The following is a 16188-nucleotide window of genomic DNA, read 5'->3' as shown; positions in this document are numbered from 1 at the left end:
GAACGTACTTTGCTACTGTACAAAAAGAACACATTTACAAAGTGACTTACCATTAGCGCAGTTCACTTTCATGATGAATTCCCATCATTTTGTGCAGAAGCAAATTGCTAAATTATCTTTATGTTGTGTATTTGTCTGATTGATTTTTAAGGGTACAAGAAGCATTTGGGTGAATGAATTAAAATGTTAGTAAAGCACTTCATTTGACTGGTGTTCAGCAAGCAGTGCAATCCCCGATATGACTGGATTATTTCAAACACTAGAACTGTTCTTTCTAGATTTTTCTTCTTATTGTTAGAGCACTGTTAATATAATTTTTTAATTACAGCCTACAGTGTAGAGGCTCAGGCGTAAGTATAAATCAGCCTTAAAGGTGCTATATGTAACTTTTCTACTAAAATGAATCCTTGTTTTATTGCCTGTGTGTGAAGGTGTTGTAATCACACATTACAATGATCCACTTGTCGAGTTTTGCTATTACCTCTGAAGGCCAGTATTCCTATTTCTATGTGAAGGCTCCGGGTCGGATTCACCGCGAAATCCATCGGATGTGACGTGCATGCGCGCTCCCGAGCCTCATACAGTCTATTGTAGACGGTCAGGGAGTTACGTCCGGTTAAAGGCGCACGTTTTCCGGCTTACATCTCGGTCAATCTTTGATCAATATCCCCAAGACTCTAATCATTCGTAGTGCTGGACGGGGCCTTTGGAACTAGCCCACCCCCGAGGTCCAACTCGCCCGGGTCCCCGAGTTATAGCCGTTCGAAATCGGGGGTCCCAGCGAACGGCGATCCGGTATGGGGCGTCCCCGAGGCCCGCCACTCTAGCGTTCGTGCAAGGGTCCCCCTGGGACCTCCTACCCCGGATTTGAGCTCTCTGGGTCTTTGCGTTCCAGAGATACGAGCGATTTTCTTCTGAGATCGTGACGTCACTGGCGTCCGCAATTTTGCAGCGCGCCCGATGGTTTTCTGCTAATATCTCCACGAAAACACCACCAAAAATTATGGAACTTATATGGTTCTTTTCAGCTCGACTAGATGGTCCCAACGAGCTCGATGCTCGCCGAATCCGTCCAGTATTCGCCGAGATATTTGTGTAATAGACGGTATTGTCTATGAGTTCGAGCACGAGCGCTCTTGTAAAAATTGGTTGCAATCTGAAACATCACCGCTAGAGGCCGCTAAAAGTTACATAGAGCACCTTTAACAGTCACAGCAACAAAAAAGGTAGTTTTTAAATTTAGCAGATGCATTCAAAGTGACTGACAAAGGAGGAATACAAAAAGCGATTGATCATAAGGTGGCAGTAGCATAAGAAAAGCTATAATAGAAATTTACCAGATTGTTCAAAAGTGTACTTCCCAAAAGACTTATGTCTTTGACAATGCATCCAATGCATGAAATTTGAGAGGACAACCAGCATCATCGTAGCTCAAGGTCTTATCATTGAGTGTTCATGAACAAAAGAAACTTTTTGGAAATTTATTTGACATTAGACATGCTTCGTGCGATGACTCTCCGTCATTGTGTTGGGACCCAGTCGGGTTTATTATTCACACACCTCATCACTTCTGCACACTGGACAATGGAGTGCTTTTCCCATCTCGAGGGAAGTTGCTTTGCTCCTGGAGGCCATTCTCGCTGATGGAGCATGGCGCTGCAGCCATGTTACAAGATGGACTTTTTAACCCCCTCTAAAAGTTGAGTAATGGGCCATACGGGTCCAGTCAGTGATTTCCATTAAGGGGTTTCTAGCCCTTAGCATTCCTCTGGCATTAAAATTGCAGGGTTTGTGTTTCACATCTCCTCAAAACTCGCCATCTGGATCAGAGAGGCCGGTGAACGACAAATTCTAAGGCTGTACTGAACGAACGCAGATGTCAGGTCGACGCATCGTGAGCAACGCAACTTTAAACCCTTGTATTTCACACCTGTGACAAGAGAAACCGAAAGTGTTTTATTTGGTGTTCTTAAAAGCAGTATACAAAGGGGAGGAAACTGAGGAGTTGTGATATACTATAAGCTTTACAAAAACTTTACAAAAAAAGTGTGTGAGGATGAACGGTAAGATTCACAACAACATTCAGAAGTAGACGATTCAAACAGAAGAACATAAAAAAGCAAGGTTTCTGGAAACAGTTGGGAAAAGAAAAAAAAGGATCTCTGGACAAATAAAAAATGTCTCCCCTTAATCCTTTATAAAACAAGGAGGATAAAGAAAAGAAAAGAAAAAAGAAAAGAGTGTGCTGCAGAGTGTCAAATTTTAACAAAGATGAAAGACTTGAAAATTGAGTGTGCAGGTCCTGGTGCTTCCTTACATGCCCAACGGTGATTGGGTCTAGTTGAAGTCCCTGAGGAAATGTAAGGTCTTAAAAACATTAAGGGCAATAGGGAATGTCCAAAGTAATGCAATGCCCTATTAGCTGAAGCTAGGCTGAAGTTAGAAAAACGGGTACACTGCAAAATATAATCATATAGTTCAATGTCAGAAATCAGCACAAAGCAAATAACTTGCTTGCTTTAAACTTTACTTGCTTCAAGGCACTTTCCATGAATACTGTACAAATTAGGGGCAGAAATTCTTACAGGATTTCTTACAAGAAAGATACAAGAATCTTACAAGAAGGATGTGTTTAACCTTCATAAAATGTTGATTATCAACCTCATAAGGTCAAACTAAATATTATATGAATTGTTTCAGTTTATATTAATTTTAGGCCTGTGTGAGTGTGATACATCATACATCATGATGTGTGCATTCACGATAGTAACATCGCAGCATGTGCGATGTCAGGTATAAGGATCGTAGTTCATACGTGATCCTTACGGACCAGGCACAGTTCAAACCGCATGAATTTCTCTGATTAATTGCAAAGTTTAATCATCATAGAGTGAAACTGTATCATTCGCACGATTTTAGGATTTTAGGACAAAAAGCATGATGAAATGCTCTATTTCATCAAATTTGATCATGACTAAAATGCCATTTATTTTCTAACAATTATCATTACAAATCAAAATTAAAAAGAAAGGGGGGATTGGCTAGATTAGGAACCAAATGTTGGTCTCAAAAAACATTTATTTGAGCAAAGTCATGTTAAAATAAAATGGTTGCATTATTGAGCATGATGAATAGTGTGTAAAAAAAAAAGAATAAACTTTAATGAGAATGGGTCCAAATTGTGGCACTTTCTGGGATTTACAATTAAAAAAAGAATGTTGTAATACATAATATTTGTGTTATGTGTGTAAAATTGTGTATTTTTTACAACGTAATAATCATTAATTTCTTTACGCTCTGTCAGGCTTATTCAGATATCAATGGCTTCCGTGTTTTGGCGTCTTCTATCTCATTTAGACACGGCTTGGTCAATAAAACCTTTGAGTTTCCTTTGGGGGGGGGGGGGGGGGGGGGGGGGGGGGGGGGCGGGAGAGATGATGGCTGGAAGGGGCTGTTCTGAGGCGGATCCGGAATCTACATTTCACACATACCTGGGGTTCTGTTTGCAGACGAATGTGTGTTCCTCTGTCCTCTGATAAAGACCTCTTCACCACCTTGCGGTGCCTGAAGTGATAATAATCTCCAAATACCTGAGGGGAAAAAAACACAAGGCTACATTTAGCTCACCACATACAGATTTTTCCAGGAATTCAAACAGCCATTTTATTTGTAGACTCTAAACGTTTTAAAATGTACATGTATAACTAAAACATTGCAAAAATCTAGTTTAGATATTTTGAAGAATGTTGGGAACCAACGATTTGGGTGAACTATACATTTAAGTTTAAATCAAAGGCTTAAATAATGTGTCTTAATGTCCGCTTGTTCACAATTAGCTTCAGTCTATTCTGTAACACAAAATTGAAATGAAAGTGAATGCCACTCCAGATCATCGATACAAAGCCCAGCTTTGGACCCCTGCATGACCTTAATGATCCAGATGGAAGAAATATTAAGAAGAGAGAAACGCATTGTACACAGCTGTACATGTCCAACAGCCTCAAATACAAGTAACACTGAACGAGTTAATCTCCTGTCAGCTGACTGCACAATCACACATGACAAGATCATCCAGAGGGCCAGAGTCATCAAACCGGCACTGGTGCAGATCGATTTCTCTCTCCGTCTGATGAAAGCTAAAAGTCTGGAGTGAGCCAGGGTTCATGCTGTCATGTTATAGATTCAGACACGTGCTCAATTGCAAGACCACAAACATTGACGATTGTACAGACAACCTCCAGTTACTAAACACATTGATTGATTAAAGCAGGAAACCAGTAGTGAATTAAATACAGACCAACCCAAATCTGAACTACATTAAGCAATAAATTCGAAGGTACAGCAAAACAATTTTTGCAAAGCACAGTGCAAAAAGTCATTCTTTATTCGAAGGGCGGTAACATGTAATAGGAACCCCTGTCAGGAGGATCGAGGACAACAGCTCTACATTTATTCTTCCATGACGTCCTCAGTATAGAGACCGGATTACAGTATGTTGATGCAAACATCTCCACCCAAACAAAGCCAGTGAGTCAATAAGCCCTTGACAAAGCAAATTTGACAACCGGTGACCCAGTAAAAACCATTCTAAACACTGAAAGCATCAAACAAGGGTAAAAATAAAACCATTAAAAGAGGAAAAAAGCCAAAGAGATGGAAGACTAAATGAGAGAAGAAACACATTTATTGCATTTATTGAATCCTAGCTAGAGCCTGGCACGTTTTGTGGTTAACGAGAACAATAATGACAGAAAATAACACATCGATCGCAAGAAAAGATAACCAAAGAGGGATGGGTAATAAGAACATGCAGTGCTCTGAGAGCTTTGTTAGTCACAAAGGGAAATAGATTGAGGATGGGTATGGGTGTATTGTAAGATAAGAGTCCTAAAAAGATGAGCATCAATCTCAGACGGGCCTGAATCCAGCGGCTCCAGGGCACAGGGGAGCGCAGATGGAGATATGCTGGTCTTGTCATATCAGACCACCATCAGACAACCATCTCAACTGCCTGGAAACATGCAAGAGGAAAGGCATGTGGAGGAGAAAGAAGAAGAAAAAAAAACGTATATCTACACTAAAACTTACAACCCACATCTGAAAATGATATCAGTGTTGGTTAAACCGTTGGCACGCCTTTGCAAAATGTGTTCCTTATGTCTGGAAGCAACCTACACATTTCAACTCTACTCTTCAGACCAGACTACACTAGAATAAATATTTGTAATTATTAACTTACTTTAATTACCAAAAAAATTATTGCTAGTTGTGTCCCACTATTTACATGCAACACGGTTAATGGCATGATTTGCATTCTTAAGAGACGTAACACAGATGGGCTACAAATTGCTGTCCAATTATACTTTTAAAGCATTAGAGGCACTTTTTTTAGTGAACACTGTTAGAAAATGTTTTTATTTAATGCAATTATTCCAACATGAAAAGCAGCTAGTTTTAAACACATCAAGCATTTGTTACCAAACTTGTTACTGTAAAAATGATAAAAGGTAGATTTATTTTTGTAATTCAATTTATGTGAAATGTATAATTTTTTTAATCAATAACTAAAAACCAACTAAAAAGCTTAATTTAAGCTAAATCTGCAAACCAGTTTACTTATAGCTTTTAATTTATTATAATCTTTAATCTTAGGTTTATTTATTTTTTTAAATAAAAATAAAAAAGTAAGACAATCTGATATGTTAAGCTTTGACTTAGGATTTAATTAATGATTCATAATGAAATACGAAAATAAATTAAATATGAAATGAAAAGAAAGTCTTTATTCAGACATGTCCCAGGACTGCATATGAGAAAAAGGCTACACAAACTTGAGATCTTACAACTATGACTAAGGAGTATGACCTGTAATTAAAAAGAACATTGTAAATCTTGTATTTAAGAGCTTTACATGAGTATTAGCCAAGACGCTGAGGTAATGCTAGCATGCAATAACCACATAATAATGGCATGTAAAGAGTATTATTACACAGCTCTGTGGAATACTTGATTCGGACGTTTTTTCCTCGTGGAAGTTTTGCGTTGGGTGAGCTAATAAATATAAAAAAATCCATATTCTGTGTACAGTTATTTCCTTATGTCATTTGGTATCGCGGACTCGCTCAATCTTGTTTCATACAAGCACAGCTGCTGCCATTTTGTGACTATTGTTTTGTATATTGTTGGATTATAAGATAAACAGGTACGATTTTAACAGTTTCACCTCAGATTAGCATTTCTTATCCCCATAATTATTTATGTGGCGAAATGCCGTGTAATATGACCACATAGTACCGTATCCTTTAAATGTCCGTCTAGTTTGAACTTGGTGGTTGCTCGCAACTGATCTCTCCCCAGGAGCTTTGCGTTTAAAGAACTAAATATTTAGACTCAGATCAATATTTCATGTCTAATCATTTACTTATGTGGCAAGTATCCGTGTAATAAGCAGGATAATGTAAATCCAGCCGGTTGTTATTGCAGAATAAACCCCTTCAGGCTGATGCAATACCCATCTGCGTTGTGGTAGTCCTGATCACCCTGTCGGGGTTTATTCTGCAATAACAACCAGCTGGATGTACATTATCTCCCTTACTTCCTTGACATTAGAATCTGACCTCAGTGACCTCAGTTTAGAGGTTAGACCATATAACACATCACTGACCAGGAGTTGTCCACAGTTTCCCACACAAATTAGGGCTATTATCTAAAATTAGCCTCCGCCTCGCATCGGCTTGAAACTACCATTAACATTCCTTGCCGTCTTCTCTTTAATGAAGGCAAGCACACGTACAGCTGTTGGAACTTTAACTAGTAGGTACTAGGTAGAATAAAACAATGGAAACAGCAAGTTGTAGATAAGCCAAAGCTGGTGGAGGAAACACAGATGTTTTCTGTGGGAAAATGAGCTGGTGGGCAGGCTAAATTTGTGATAATTTCAAGAGCAATTACAAATCAAGGGAACAATCCATCTGACTCATTGAGCAAGTGTAGCAATTAGTCTCTGCAATTGAAATCAGTCTTTATGGATGTGCATCACAACCATGCATCAGTCCAACTAATCCATAAAGCATCAATATATTGGCCCGGGATGCATTTCCCAAAGCCAACTATGGTCGCAAGTTATCTGGATCTACTGACAGCTTTGACAAAGGATAAGAAAATACACAAAAACACTAATCTAAAAATATCATACTAAATGTAAATGGACTACACAGCAACTGTTTGACATTATAAAAACAAACATCAAAGACACGGCAGAAATTATACACAGTAAGTCTAACAAACTCTTTAGAAAAGTACAAATGAAGCACCACTCATGAAAAAAATTATATGACTTAATGTTTAATGTAAAACTGTTAGACCAAACACTGACTAAAGCATGAAATGGTTAAAACATTTCCTGACAAGAGTTGTTCCAGCATTTCTATGAGAATCAACACTGAAAGGGAGCGCTGTGAAAACAGAGTTTAATAGTGTAATTTATCTTGTAATGAGCATGACCTTAAGATACGCAAACAACCACTTACAAACTAAATGAGGACAAGGGCAAGTCTGAGAGCGTATATACAGAGAGAGAACACTGAAAGAAGACATTTCAGAGAAACTATGACACCAGTGACATAAAAAAAAAAAAAGGTTATACCCCATTTACAGCTTTTGGTTAGAAAAAGTGCTTGTCCATGTTTATATAAAGTCTTAAGACACAACCACACCCCACGTCAGCGGTGCTCACTGGAGCTGAAGCAGCAGCCCAAACCCACGCTGGAAAACAACAGATAACTAGCAGTTTCTCTTAATACCAGAAGGACAAATCTGCTGCGAAAAATCGTGGAAAGCAGTAATGGTCAACAAAACCGTTTAAACAAGGTTATTCAATACAATTTTATGTAAGTGCATTTACAATATCTAAATATATTATATATCTTTTAATGTTTTATATCTAAGACAAGTATATAAAAACAAATAATATAAATACATATTTTATAATATACTGTTCGAAAGTTTGAGGTCAGAGATATTTTAATGTTTTTAAAGAAGTCTCTTATGCTCACCAAGTGCTAAATTTATCATTATAAAATGTCCTTACTGTCACTTTTGATCAGTTTAATGAGTCCCTACGGAGAAAAATAATTCCTTAAAAAAATTATCTTACTGAACCCAAACCTTTTTAACTTTTGGTAGTGCATTTTATAATTTATCCTCAAATAAACTACATAATTGTAGTCTCTTCTTATTGACTCATCTGTCACTTTCTCTTTCTATTCTATTCTATTCTATTCTATTCTATTCTATTCTATTCTACCATTTCTCCTATTCCTTTATACCAGACAGAAGGTCTTCATTTCTTATACTTCACTCATAATGCTCTCTTTTCCTCTTTCTCTAACTTATTTTGAGTCTCATTCCAGCTATTCTCCACCAGGGATTGATGAATCACCACAGCCATCAATCAACAGTGCAGCCCCTTCTCTGAGTCCACCAACCTTCCAAACAACATTTAGAGAAAATTAGACCGCACAAATAGTCCCTGCAGATCCCAGTCCAGGTGTAAGTGAACATGGAACATTAAGGGTGTGCCTCACACTCCAGGTGGGTCGAGCCATGAAGCGTTATACTCCAGTGAAGAGCATCTCCGCACATCGTCTTAAGATTATTATCATAATTTTTTTCTGCTGAGGTCATCTGCTAGCTTTATTCAGATTTATGAAGATGGTCAAAAGACGAGGTTCCAGCTGCACGGTACCTTCCCTAGAGATGGACTAAGAAGAAAACTCTCACAGCTGCCAAAAGAAAAATGATAAATGTCTAAATCTGTGAAGGAACCTTTTAGGGGAAGATGTGGGTTGCTTCTTGCCTGGATGAGCTGAATTTATGGAGTTCGTTGGCGTAAAAAAAGGCTACAAGCACTGCTAAAGTGCAACTTTTTGGAAGCAGGTCCATGAGCTGACTTGACAACCCTCTACAATGCAAGTAAATCACTTGCATATGCGACTAAATCTTCACTCTGGGCGACTAAATAATGTCTACCATTAGCCATTGGCTAATAAATTGTTAGAGGCTAAGTATAAGTTTAGCATAGATATATTTTCACTCGCTGAACACTGACTGAGTGCTTGAGAGTTTTGCTCTCCGTCAAGCGATCTGTACTAGTACTTAAATTCATCTCAATGGATGCGCAGAGTTTTTGAAGTACCGTAAACTCTAGTGTGAAGGCGCACAACTCGTCGTCGCTTTGCTGAGAGCGCTGTGTTTCTCACATACACACAAAGAGAGAGGGAAGAGAGAGACTTTTCCTGTCAAAATAATGGAGTTAATTTGGAATTATTCATCTTTTAAGAACAAGCAGAAGATATGCAGGTTTCTCCGGTAGTGGGCGGAACTAATGCGCAAATGGCAATCTCATTGGCTGGCGCTCAACTATTACCAATATTACCTTAAAGTTCTATCATTAAATAATAAAGCTTGATTATCATAATATTATAATATAATGCTTGATTGACTGATGTTAAGCTGTGCCCTTTTGCAAAGATTACAAAAACTTACAAGCCAATGGCGATTCTATTTCCAAAATGTGTGTAGGGTTGCTTGAAAGTTGTTCCCAAAGTGGATAATTTAGGGCTATGGGGCAATTTACAAGACCTTAAGTTTCTTCATAATTTTAAAGTTCTAAGAGGTAAAGCAAAGGATGAATATTTTGGAGAAGCTCTGGAAAACTTCATTGATCTGCAATCAATTAAACCTGATCAATGGATATGGCTCCACTGAAAGCAAAACATTTAGTCTTTTGGAAACCGATCTGTGCATTCAGGTTTTCACATTAGTAGCTGGTTAATCAATTATGCCTGAAAAACCAACTAGAGCTCTCCAAACATAACAGGTCTCCTTCAACTCATGCATTATTAAAGAGAGATTTTGGGAAATGTCCTGTGGAGGGGGAAAAAAAAGATAGAGAGGGCATTGACAAAAGATGAGGAGCGAAAAAAGAAATATTCATACCTGGCTAGTGGCTACCCATGGTTACTATAGAAACAGCCCATGGTAGGCAATGAATTTGACATTTTGGTTTTAGTAACGTCAAAAACAGACAGACCAATAACCTTTCCAGAGAAATAATATCCATGTAGCACTGTCAAGTGAGTTGACATCACATTTTCCATGCTTTAGCAACTGCTTTCATGCCTACTATGACACAATACGAAACTTACCAATTCACAAAATTAACAGAATGCATAGCTGATATAAAAAATTGGATGACTAGTAATTTCCTACTACTAAATTCTGAAAAAAACAGAGATTCTAATTATTGGACAAAAAACTTCCACACGTAATAACCTAGAATACGGTCTAACACTTGATGGCTGCTCTGTTAAGTCTTCGTCGTCGGTTAGGAACCTGGGTGGGCTCTTTGATACCAATCTTTCATTTGAAAATCCCGTGTCTAATATCTGTAAAACCGCATTTTTCCATCTTAAAAATATATCTAAATTACGCCATATGCTCTCATTGACAAATGCGGAACAATTAGTTCATGCGTTCATGACATCAAGACTAGATTATTGTAATGCTCTACTGGGTGGTTGCCCTGCACGCTTAATAAACAAACTACAGCTAGTTCAAAACGCAGCAGCTCGAGTTTTTACCAGAACCAGGAAATATGACCATATTAGCCCGGTTCTGTCAACACTGCATTGGCTGCCTAATAAACATTGTATACATTTTTAAATATTGCTGATTACTTACAAAGCACTAAATGGTTTAGCTCCCCAGTACTTGAGCGAGCTCTTAACGCATTATAGTCCTTCACGCCTATTGCGTTCTCGAAATTCCGGCCAGTTGATAATACCTAGAATATCAAAATCGACTGCAGGCGGTAGATCCATTCCTTTTCCTATTTAGCACCAAAACTCTGGAACAATCTTCCTAACATTGTCTGGGAAGCAGACACACTCTGTCAGTTCAAATCTAGACTAAAAACACATCTCTTTGGCCTAGCATACACATAACACACTATAGACTTCCTTAAAGGTGCATTGCGCACCTCTCTGAGTTTTTGCAGAACTATGCCTCCCTCTGGCGACAAGCGAAACTGCCTTACTGTCTTTGTCTTGCGTGGAGTTTGCGTTGGGGTTTATGAACTACAAGCAGGTCTCTTTGAATCCATCTTCTACTTTTGTCAAAAGTTGACTGAAGTTTTGTCGCTCGAGTTGTCTTCGCTAATACGGAGAATGGCGGCGAATACACAAACCTGCCAGACATAGCCAGGGGAGCGTGAACGCGCATGACGTCACGCCCAGTCTCACGTTCCGGCCCGAATCCCTCTTATTTATTTTACTGTACAGGATTATAAAGGCAATCGCAGTGATCAGAGAAGGGCTCATTCAGCCCATCAGGCAATTGTTTGAGCATGTATGGGTTAGAAAAACGGGTATTTTTAACATGAAATGTTGCGCAATGCACCTTTAATTCAAAATTAGGCTGCATAGTTTAGATCAGCCGGAACTGGGAACACGTCCCGTAAATCCTGATGTACTTGGTACATCATAAGAAGGATGGCGTCTACGCTAATATTAGTCTCTCTGTTTATCCCGAGGGACCCTCTATGGTGGACCTGCGCCTGGACCCATCCCAACTCATCCTGAAGTGCCAGCCTCATCAGCCCTGTGAAGGCCTCATCGACACGACAGCCATCGACACTGATCCTCAACAACTCGTCTCCATACCGGCGTGATTACTTCGACCTCCAAACAGATGGAAATGGATAAATACTCTAAATGGTCCGATCCAATTTGACTTGTAATGCTGCCCGAATCATACACTGTTCCTTCGTTGGCCAGAGGAGAACTGGCCCCCGACTGAGTCTGGTTTCTCCCAAGGTTGTTTTCTCCATTCTGTCACCTGATGGAGTTTTGGTTCCTTGCCACTGTTGCCTTGGCTTTTGGCTTGCTTAGTTGGGGACATTTAATATTCAACAATATTATTGATCTGCATTACTTAAGTTGGACGTTGACGCAATTTTCTTCTAGAAACAAACTTTGTTGTATTATTTTCATGTTATCACTGTGAAGCTGCTTTGATACAATCTGTATTGTAAAAATATATATATATAAAGGTGACTTGACAATATTCAAAATGAGACATACTGAAGTGATTCAGTGACTACGTTTATATGCAGCCAAATTTCGGGTTATGGTCGGGTTAAGGTCACTATTCGGGTTTCTGAAACATTAGGGATAACCCGTTTACATGCGTGAGCAGAGAGAGTTACTCCTGTATACATGGAATTGCAATATCCCGATGTAAACGCGACGCGCGGTTAGCGTCTGGACGTACGGACAACCTTAAGACGCAATATGCGTCATTTCCGATTCTTCTTCCTGTATCCAAAGACAACAACAACAGCAGCACGCGGATAATGAATAGTTCGGGGCAGATAGCGATCGCCTTTGTTTGCGCTTTGGTGCTGGTAACGTTACTGACCTCGCTCCAAAAGTATGCTGTGCTGCGTCTCGCCATGTTTACTTCCGGTATTCTGCACGCGGGTTTTTGTATGCGCCGAGAAGTTTCTCTACTCAAAAGACCAAGATTCCTTGCGAATAGAACATGCGCAGAACACACATCACTATGGGGATATGCCGATGCGCGTTTACATGACCAAAAATTCGGGTTAGAAAAGGGGTACCCCAGGTATAATATCCCAGTTTTTAAAATCCGGGATATGAGCATATTCGGGTTTTTGCCGGTGTTTACATGGCCGTTCGCGACCGGGTGATTGCTAATATCCCTGTTTTGAACGGGTTATTGGCTGCATGTAAACGTAGTCAGTTATGTTCAAATAAATTGCAACGCATTCCCTATAGGTGATTTCCCATTGTGAATGAACTGAAAAAAAAAAAAAAAGATTGGTCAGAAAACTAAATAAACAAATGTGTGAAATTATCAACGTATCACAATGTGGAACAGCATGTTAGTAGGTTCACCAAAGAATTTCCCTGTGTTCAACAAACAATGAGACTTGATGCTCTGCGGCAGCTAATGTGCGAACCACAACCTGCTGAAGAAGTAAAAAGATTTGCAAAGACAAGAAAAACCCTTTTTACAGGGGTGTGAAGGGCAAGAACCTGAAAATGTCAATACAGAACCGCATAACGGCACTGAAGACGTCAATGCTACAGTATCCAACTGCTTAACGTCACTAAACTTGGAGCAAATCCATTACAATTTGTCTTTAATCTCACCTTCAGATAAGCTTGTTTAGATACTGAGCAATGTTATGGAAATTATTTCAATTTTAGGTTTGGGTTGACTTTGGTCTAAGATGAAAACATAAGTAGCCAAAGCTGGGCCAAGTCTAAGTATAAAAAAAGAGAGACCTTACAAAAATACCTTGATGAAAACTAGACAAACCAGTGCTGTTAGGAAAAAAGGACCCTTGTATGCATGGCAAATAAAAATTTGAACGGCGTTCCTTACTAAACAGAAAAAGTACCGGAGCAAATAAATCTAATCTTTAAAAAAATATTCACCAAGAAATGAAAACTGTGAGATGGAACTCACACTCATGTAGTTTCAAACCTGTGTGTGTGTGTGTGTGTGTGTGTGTGTGTGTGTGTGTGTGTGTGTGTGTGTGTGTGTGTGTGTGTGTGTGTGTGTGTGTGTGTGTGTGTGTGTGTGTGTGTGTGTGTGTGTGTGTGTGTGTGTGTGTGTGTGTGTGTGTGTGTGTGTGTGACAACAAAGGCAATATCTTTTGATACATCTCTTTATTTTACTTTAAAGACTGAGCAGGATTCTGTTGAAGTATATCCGGGCGACTCAATATAGTGAAAGAGAATTGGAGCTGTCAAGCGCCAACATTACTATAACAACAAAAAAAGCACCATTAAAGTGTTATAAAAATAGCTAATACAATGTGATTGTGTACACTATATTCAAAGCTTTCTAAATCCATAGCTTTGTGTGATTAACAGACATAAATGTAATGTATTAAAATTCATTATAATACAAATGTATTATAACTTCTCTCCTAAATTCTGATAAAGAAAGATTCACAAATGTTCAGTTAATCCAGTTCACAATACTGATCTGAATTATTAATTCACAAATCGAACTAATCTGGTTCTCGATTTCAAATAATAAAACGGTTCTTTAGAGGTGGCAATTATTAATGTATATTTTCTGTATATATCTGTTCCTCACATAAAGTTATTGTATGGCTTCAGAAGACTTTGAATGTAGTGCATATATAGTCGAATATAGCTGTATAATATTATTTTTCAGATATTTTTATGGTGCTGTTGGCAGCCCCCAACTTTACTTTTATTATAATAGTGGTCTGGTATTCTTCAAAAATCACCTTTTGTTTCCCTGAGAAGAAAGACATATATGAGTTTGAAACACGCGAGTAGGTAAATAAAATATATCATTTTAATTTCTTTAAAGAAGCAAATGTCACTGAGCTTTTTGAGTGCGGTTTTACATATTAAAATCTCCAGATAAAACCATACAGACTACACCCATAACAGGAAGTAGCAAGTTTCATTTGTGGTCTCTGAAAAGTTCATGTTAAGCCGAGAAAAGCAAAGCACATTTATATTTGAGGAAAAGTAAATCACAGATTTGCATGCATCACCTGCAATATGAATTAAGTGTTTCAAGAACTGTATCAAATCATGAGAAAAATGGCAGTTTTGTCCATTAAAAAATTAAGCTTAATACTTTGCATCCTGATTGAGCAACTGAGGCTACCTTTTATGGAGTGTGAAAAATACAAAAATTACTCACTAATTAAAATCCCATGAGGCAAATAAGACTGCTTTTTTTCTTAAGACGCCAAAAACATTAAGCAACTAAAAACACAAAACCAATACCTTAGTTGAAGTGTTGTCATGCGGTTGCTAGTAGAGTGCAGGGTATTAGGCTACAAACACCCATAATACCCTAAAAACTAGGGATGTGATGGTGAGGAAATTTATCCACCGGTTATTCGACGTGTGACAACAAATGTAATACCGTTATCACCGGGGGTGGGGGGCAATAAACAGCAACTTTGGCGCGGCAATTGCTTGAATGGTGGGTTCATTATTTTTCTTAATGAAAAACCCAACAAAACAGTACAATGACAAACTTGCATATATTAACAGAACTTTTATTAACAAAACGAATAAGCGCGGCATACACCATGCTGATAAATGAAATCTGACTCCTGCTGCTGATCTGTGCTGCGACTCTCGTTCGGCTCGCGCTAAATTGAGCAAAACGCGTTTAGTTTTTAATTGTAGTGTCTGTTCTCTAACTAAACTAAATTTTGATTACTACCCACCACCGGTCAAAATGATGGTGGGGGGCGGAGCCGCTGTGGGCAAATGATGTAATCTGTGTGCGGCTGAACACCGCAAGACTATTGACAGTCAAAAGAACCCGCCTCAAATGGTGTGTTCACACCGAACGCGAATTTAATTATTTGCGCGAGTAGATTACATACAAAGTCAATGCAAAGACGCGAATAGACACATCATTCGCGCCGGGTGTTGCGAATGACGCAAATTGGGCGACGCGTTTGCCGCGAATGTCTTTCGCGCAAGTTGAAAAATTTTAACTCGAGCGAATGTTCAAGCGTCTAACTAGACGCGATAGACGCGTCACGCGTATTTGACGCTCTATTCGCGTTCGGTGTGAACACATGCACCACATGCACCATAAGTCTCTATGATATTCTGGTCTCTATGAAATTTATAAGACTTTTTCCACCTGTTGTACTGTCGGCCAATGAAAATCGTAAATACATGTTGCTAGATAAAAAAGTAATACCATGCCTCTTCCTCAACAATCAATTAACTTGATTAGTTTTAACCTCAAATCTCTATATGATCAATAAGTAAGATGCTTGTTGTGAAAAACACTTTCTTAAAGCACTTAAGTTTGTTGTAATGGAAACAGTACCATAAATTGCCAGTCATAAAAAATAATCCACAGACCCTAGCATTTCATTACACAGCAAAGAATCAAGACCTTCCAGGATAGTGTCTTAAAAATAAACGGCGTATGCAGTAACTTCTGAAACATAAAAAAATATTTGGCATCTACAAACTGAACCTCAATGGTCAAAGGAGCCTCATATAACACTTCCTCGTCGTCAGCGAGACTTTTAGGGGAGCGCTGCAAAAAAAAGCCCATGCAGGGAAACTGTAG

General features: G+C 38.7%; 1 protein-coding gene across 2 annotated transcripts in view; it reads right to left on the bottom strand.

Moving 5' to 3' along the window:
* The window catches only part of furina (furin (paired basic amino acid cleaving enzyme) a), a 98345-nt gene that overhangs the window by 44614 nt on the left and 37543 nt on the right, over positions 1-16188 (bottom strand). For both annotated transcript variants that reach the window (XM_056259158.1, XM_056259157.1), the window contains exon 3: positions 3492-3590. In XM_056259158.1, the coding sequence (XP_056115133.1) occupies positions 3492-3590 (99 nt within the window). The remainder of the gene's footprint in view (positions 1-3491; positions 3591-16188) is intronic.

Source organism: Rhinichthys klamathensis, unplaced genomic scaffold, assembly GCF_029890125.1.
Source record: "Rhinichthys klamathensis goyatoka isolate OS25496 unplaced genomic scaffold, OSU_Roscu_1.1 h1tg000165l_1, whole genome shotgun sequence".
Classification (NCBI taxonomy): domain Eukaryota; kingdom Metazoa; phylum Chordata; class Actinopteri; order Cypriniformes; family Leuciscidae; genus Rhinichthys; species Rhinichthys klamathensis.
Note: the sequence above shows the minus strand (reverse complement) of the source record. Positions and strands in the feature narration are given on the sequence as shown.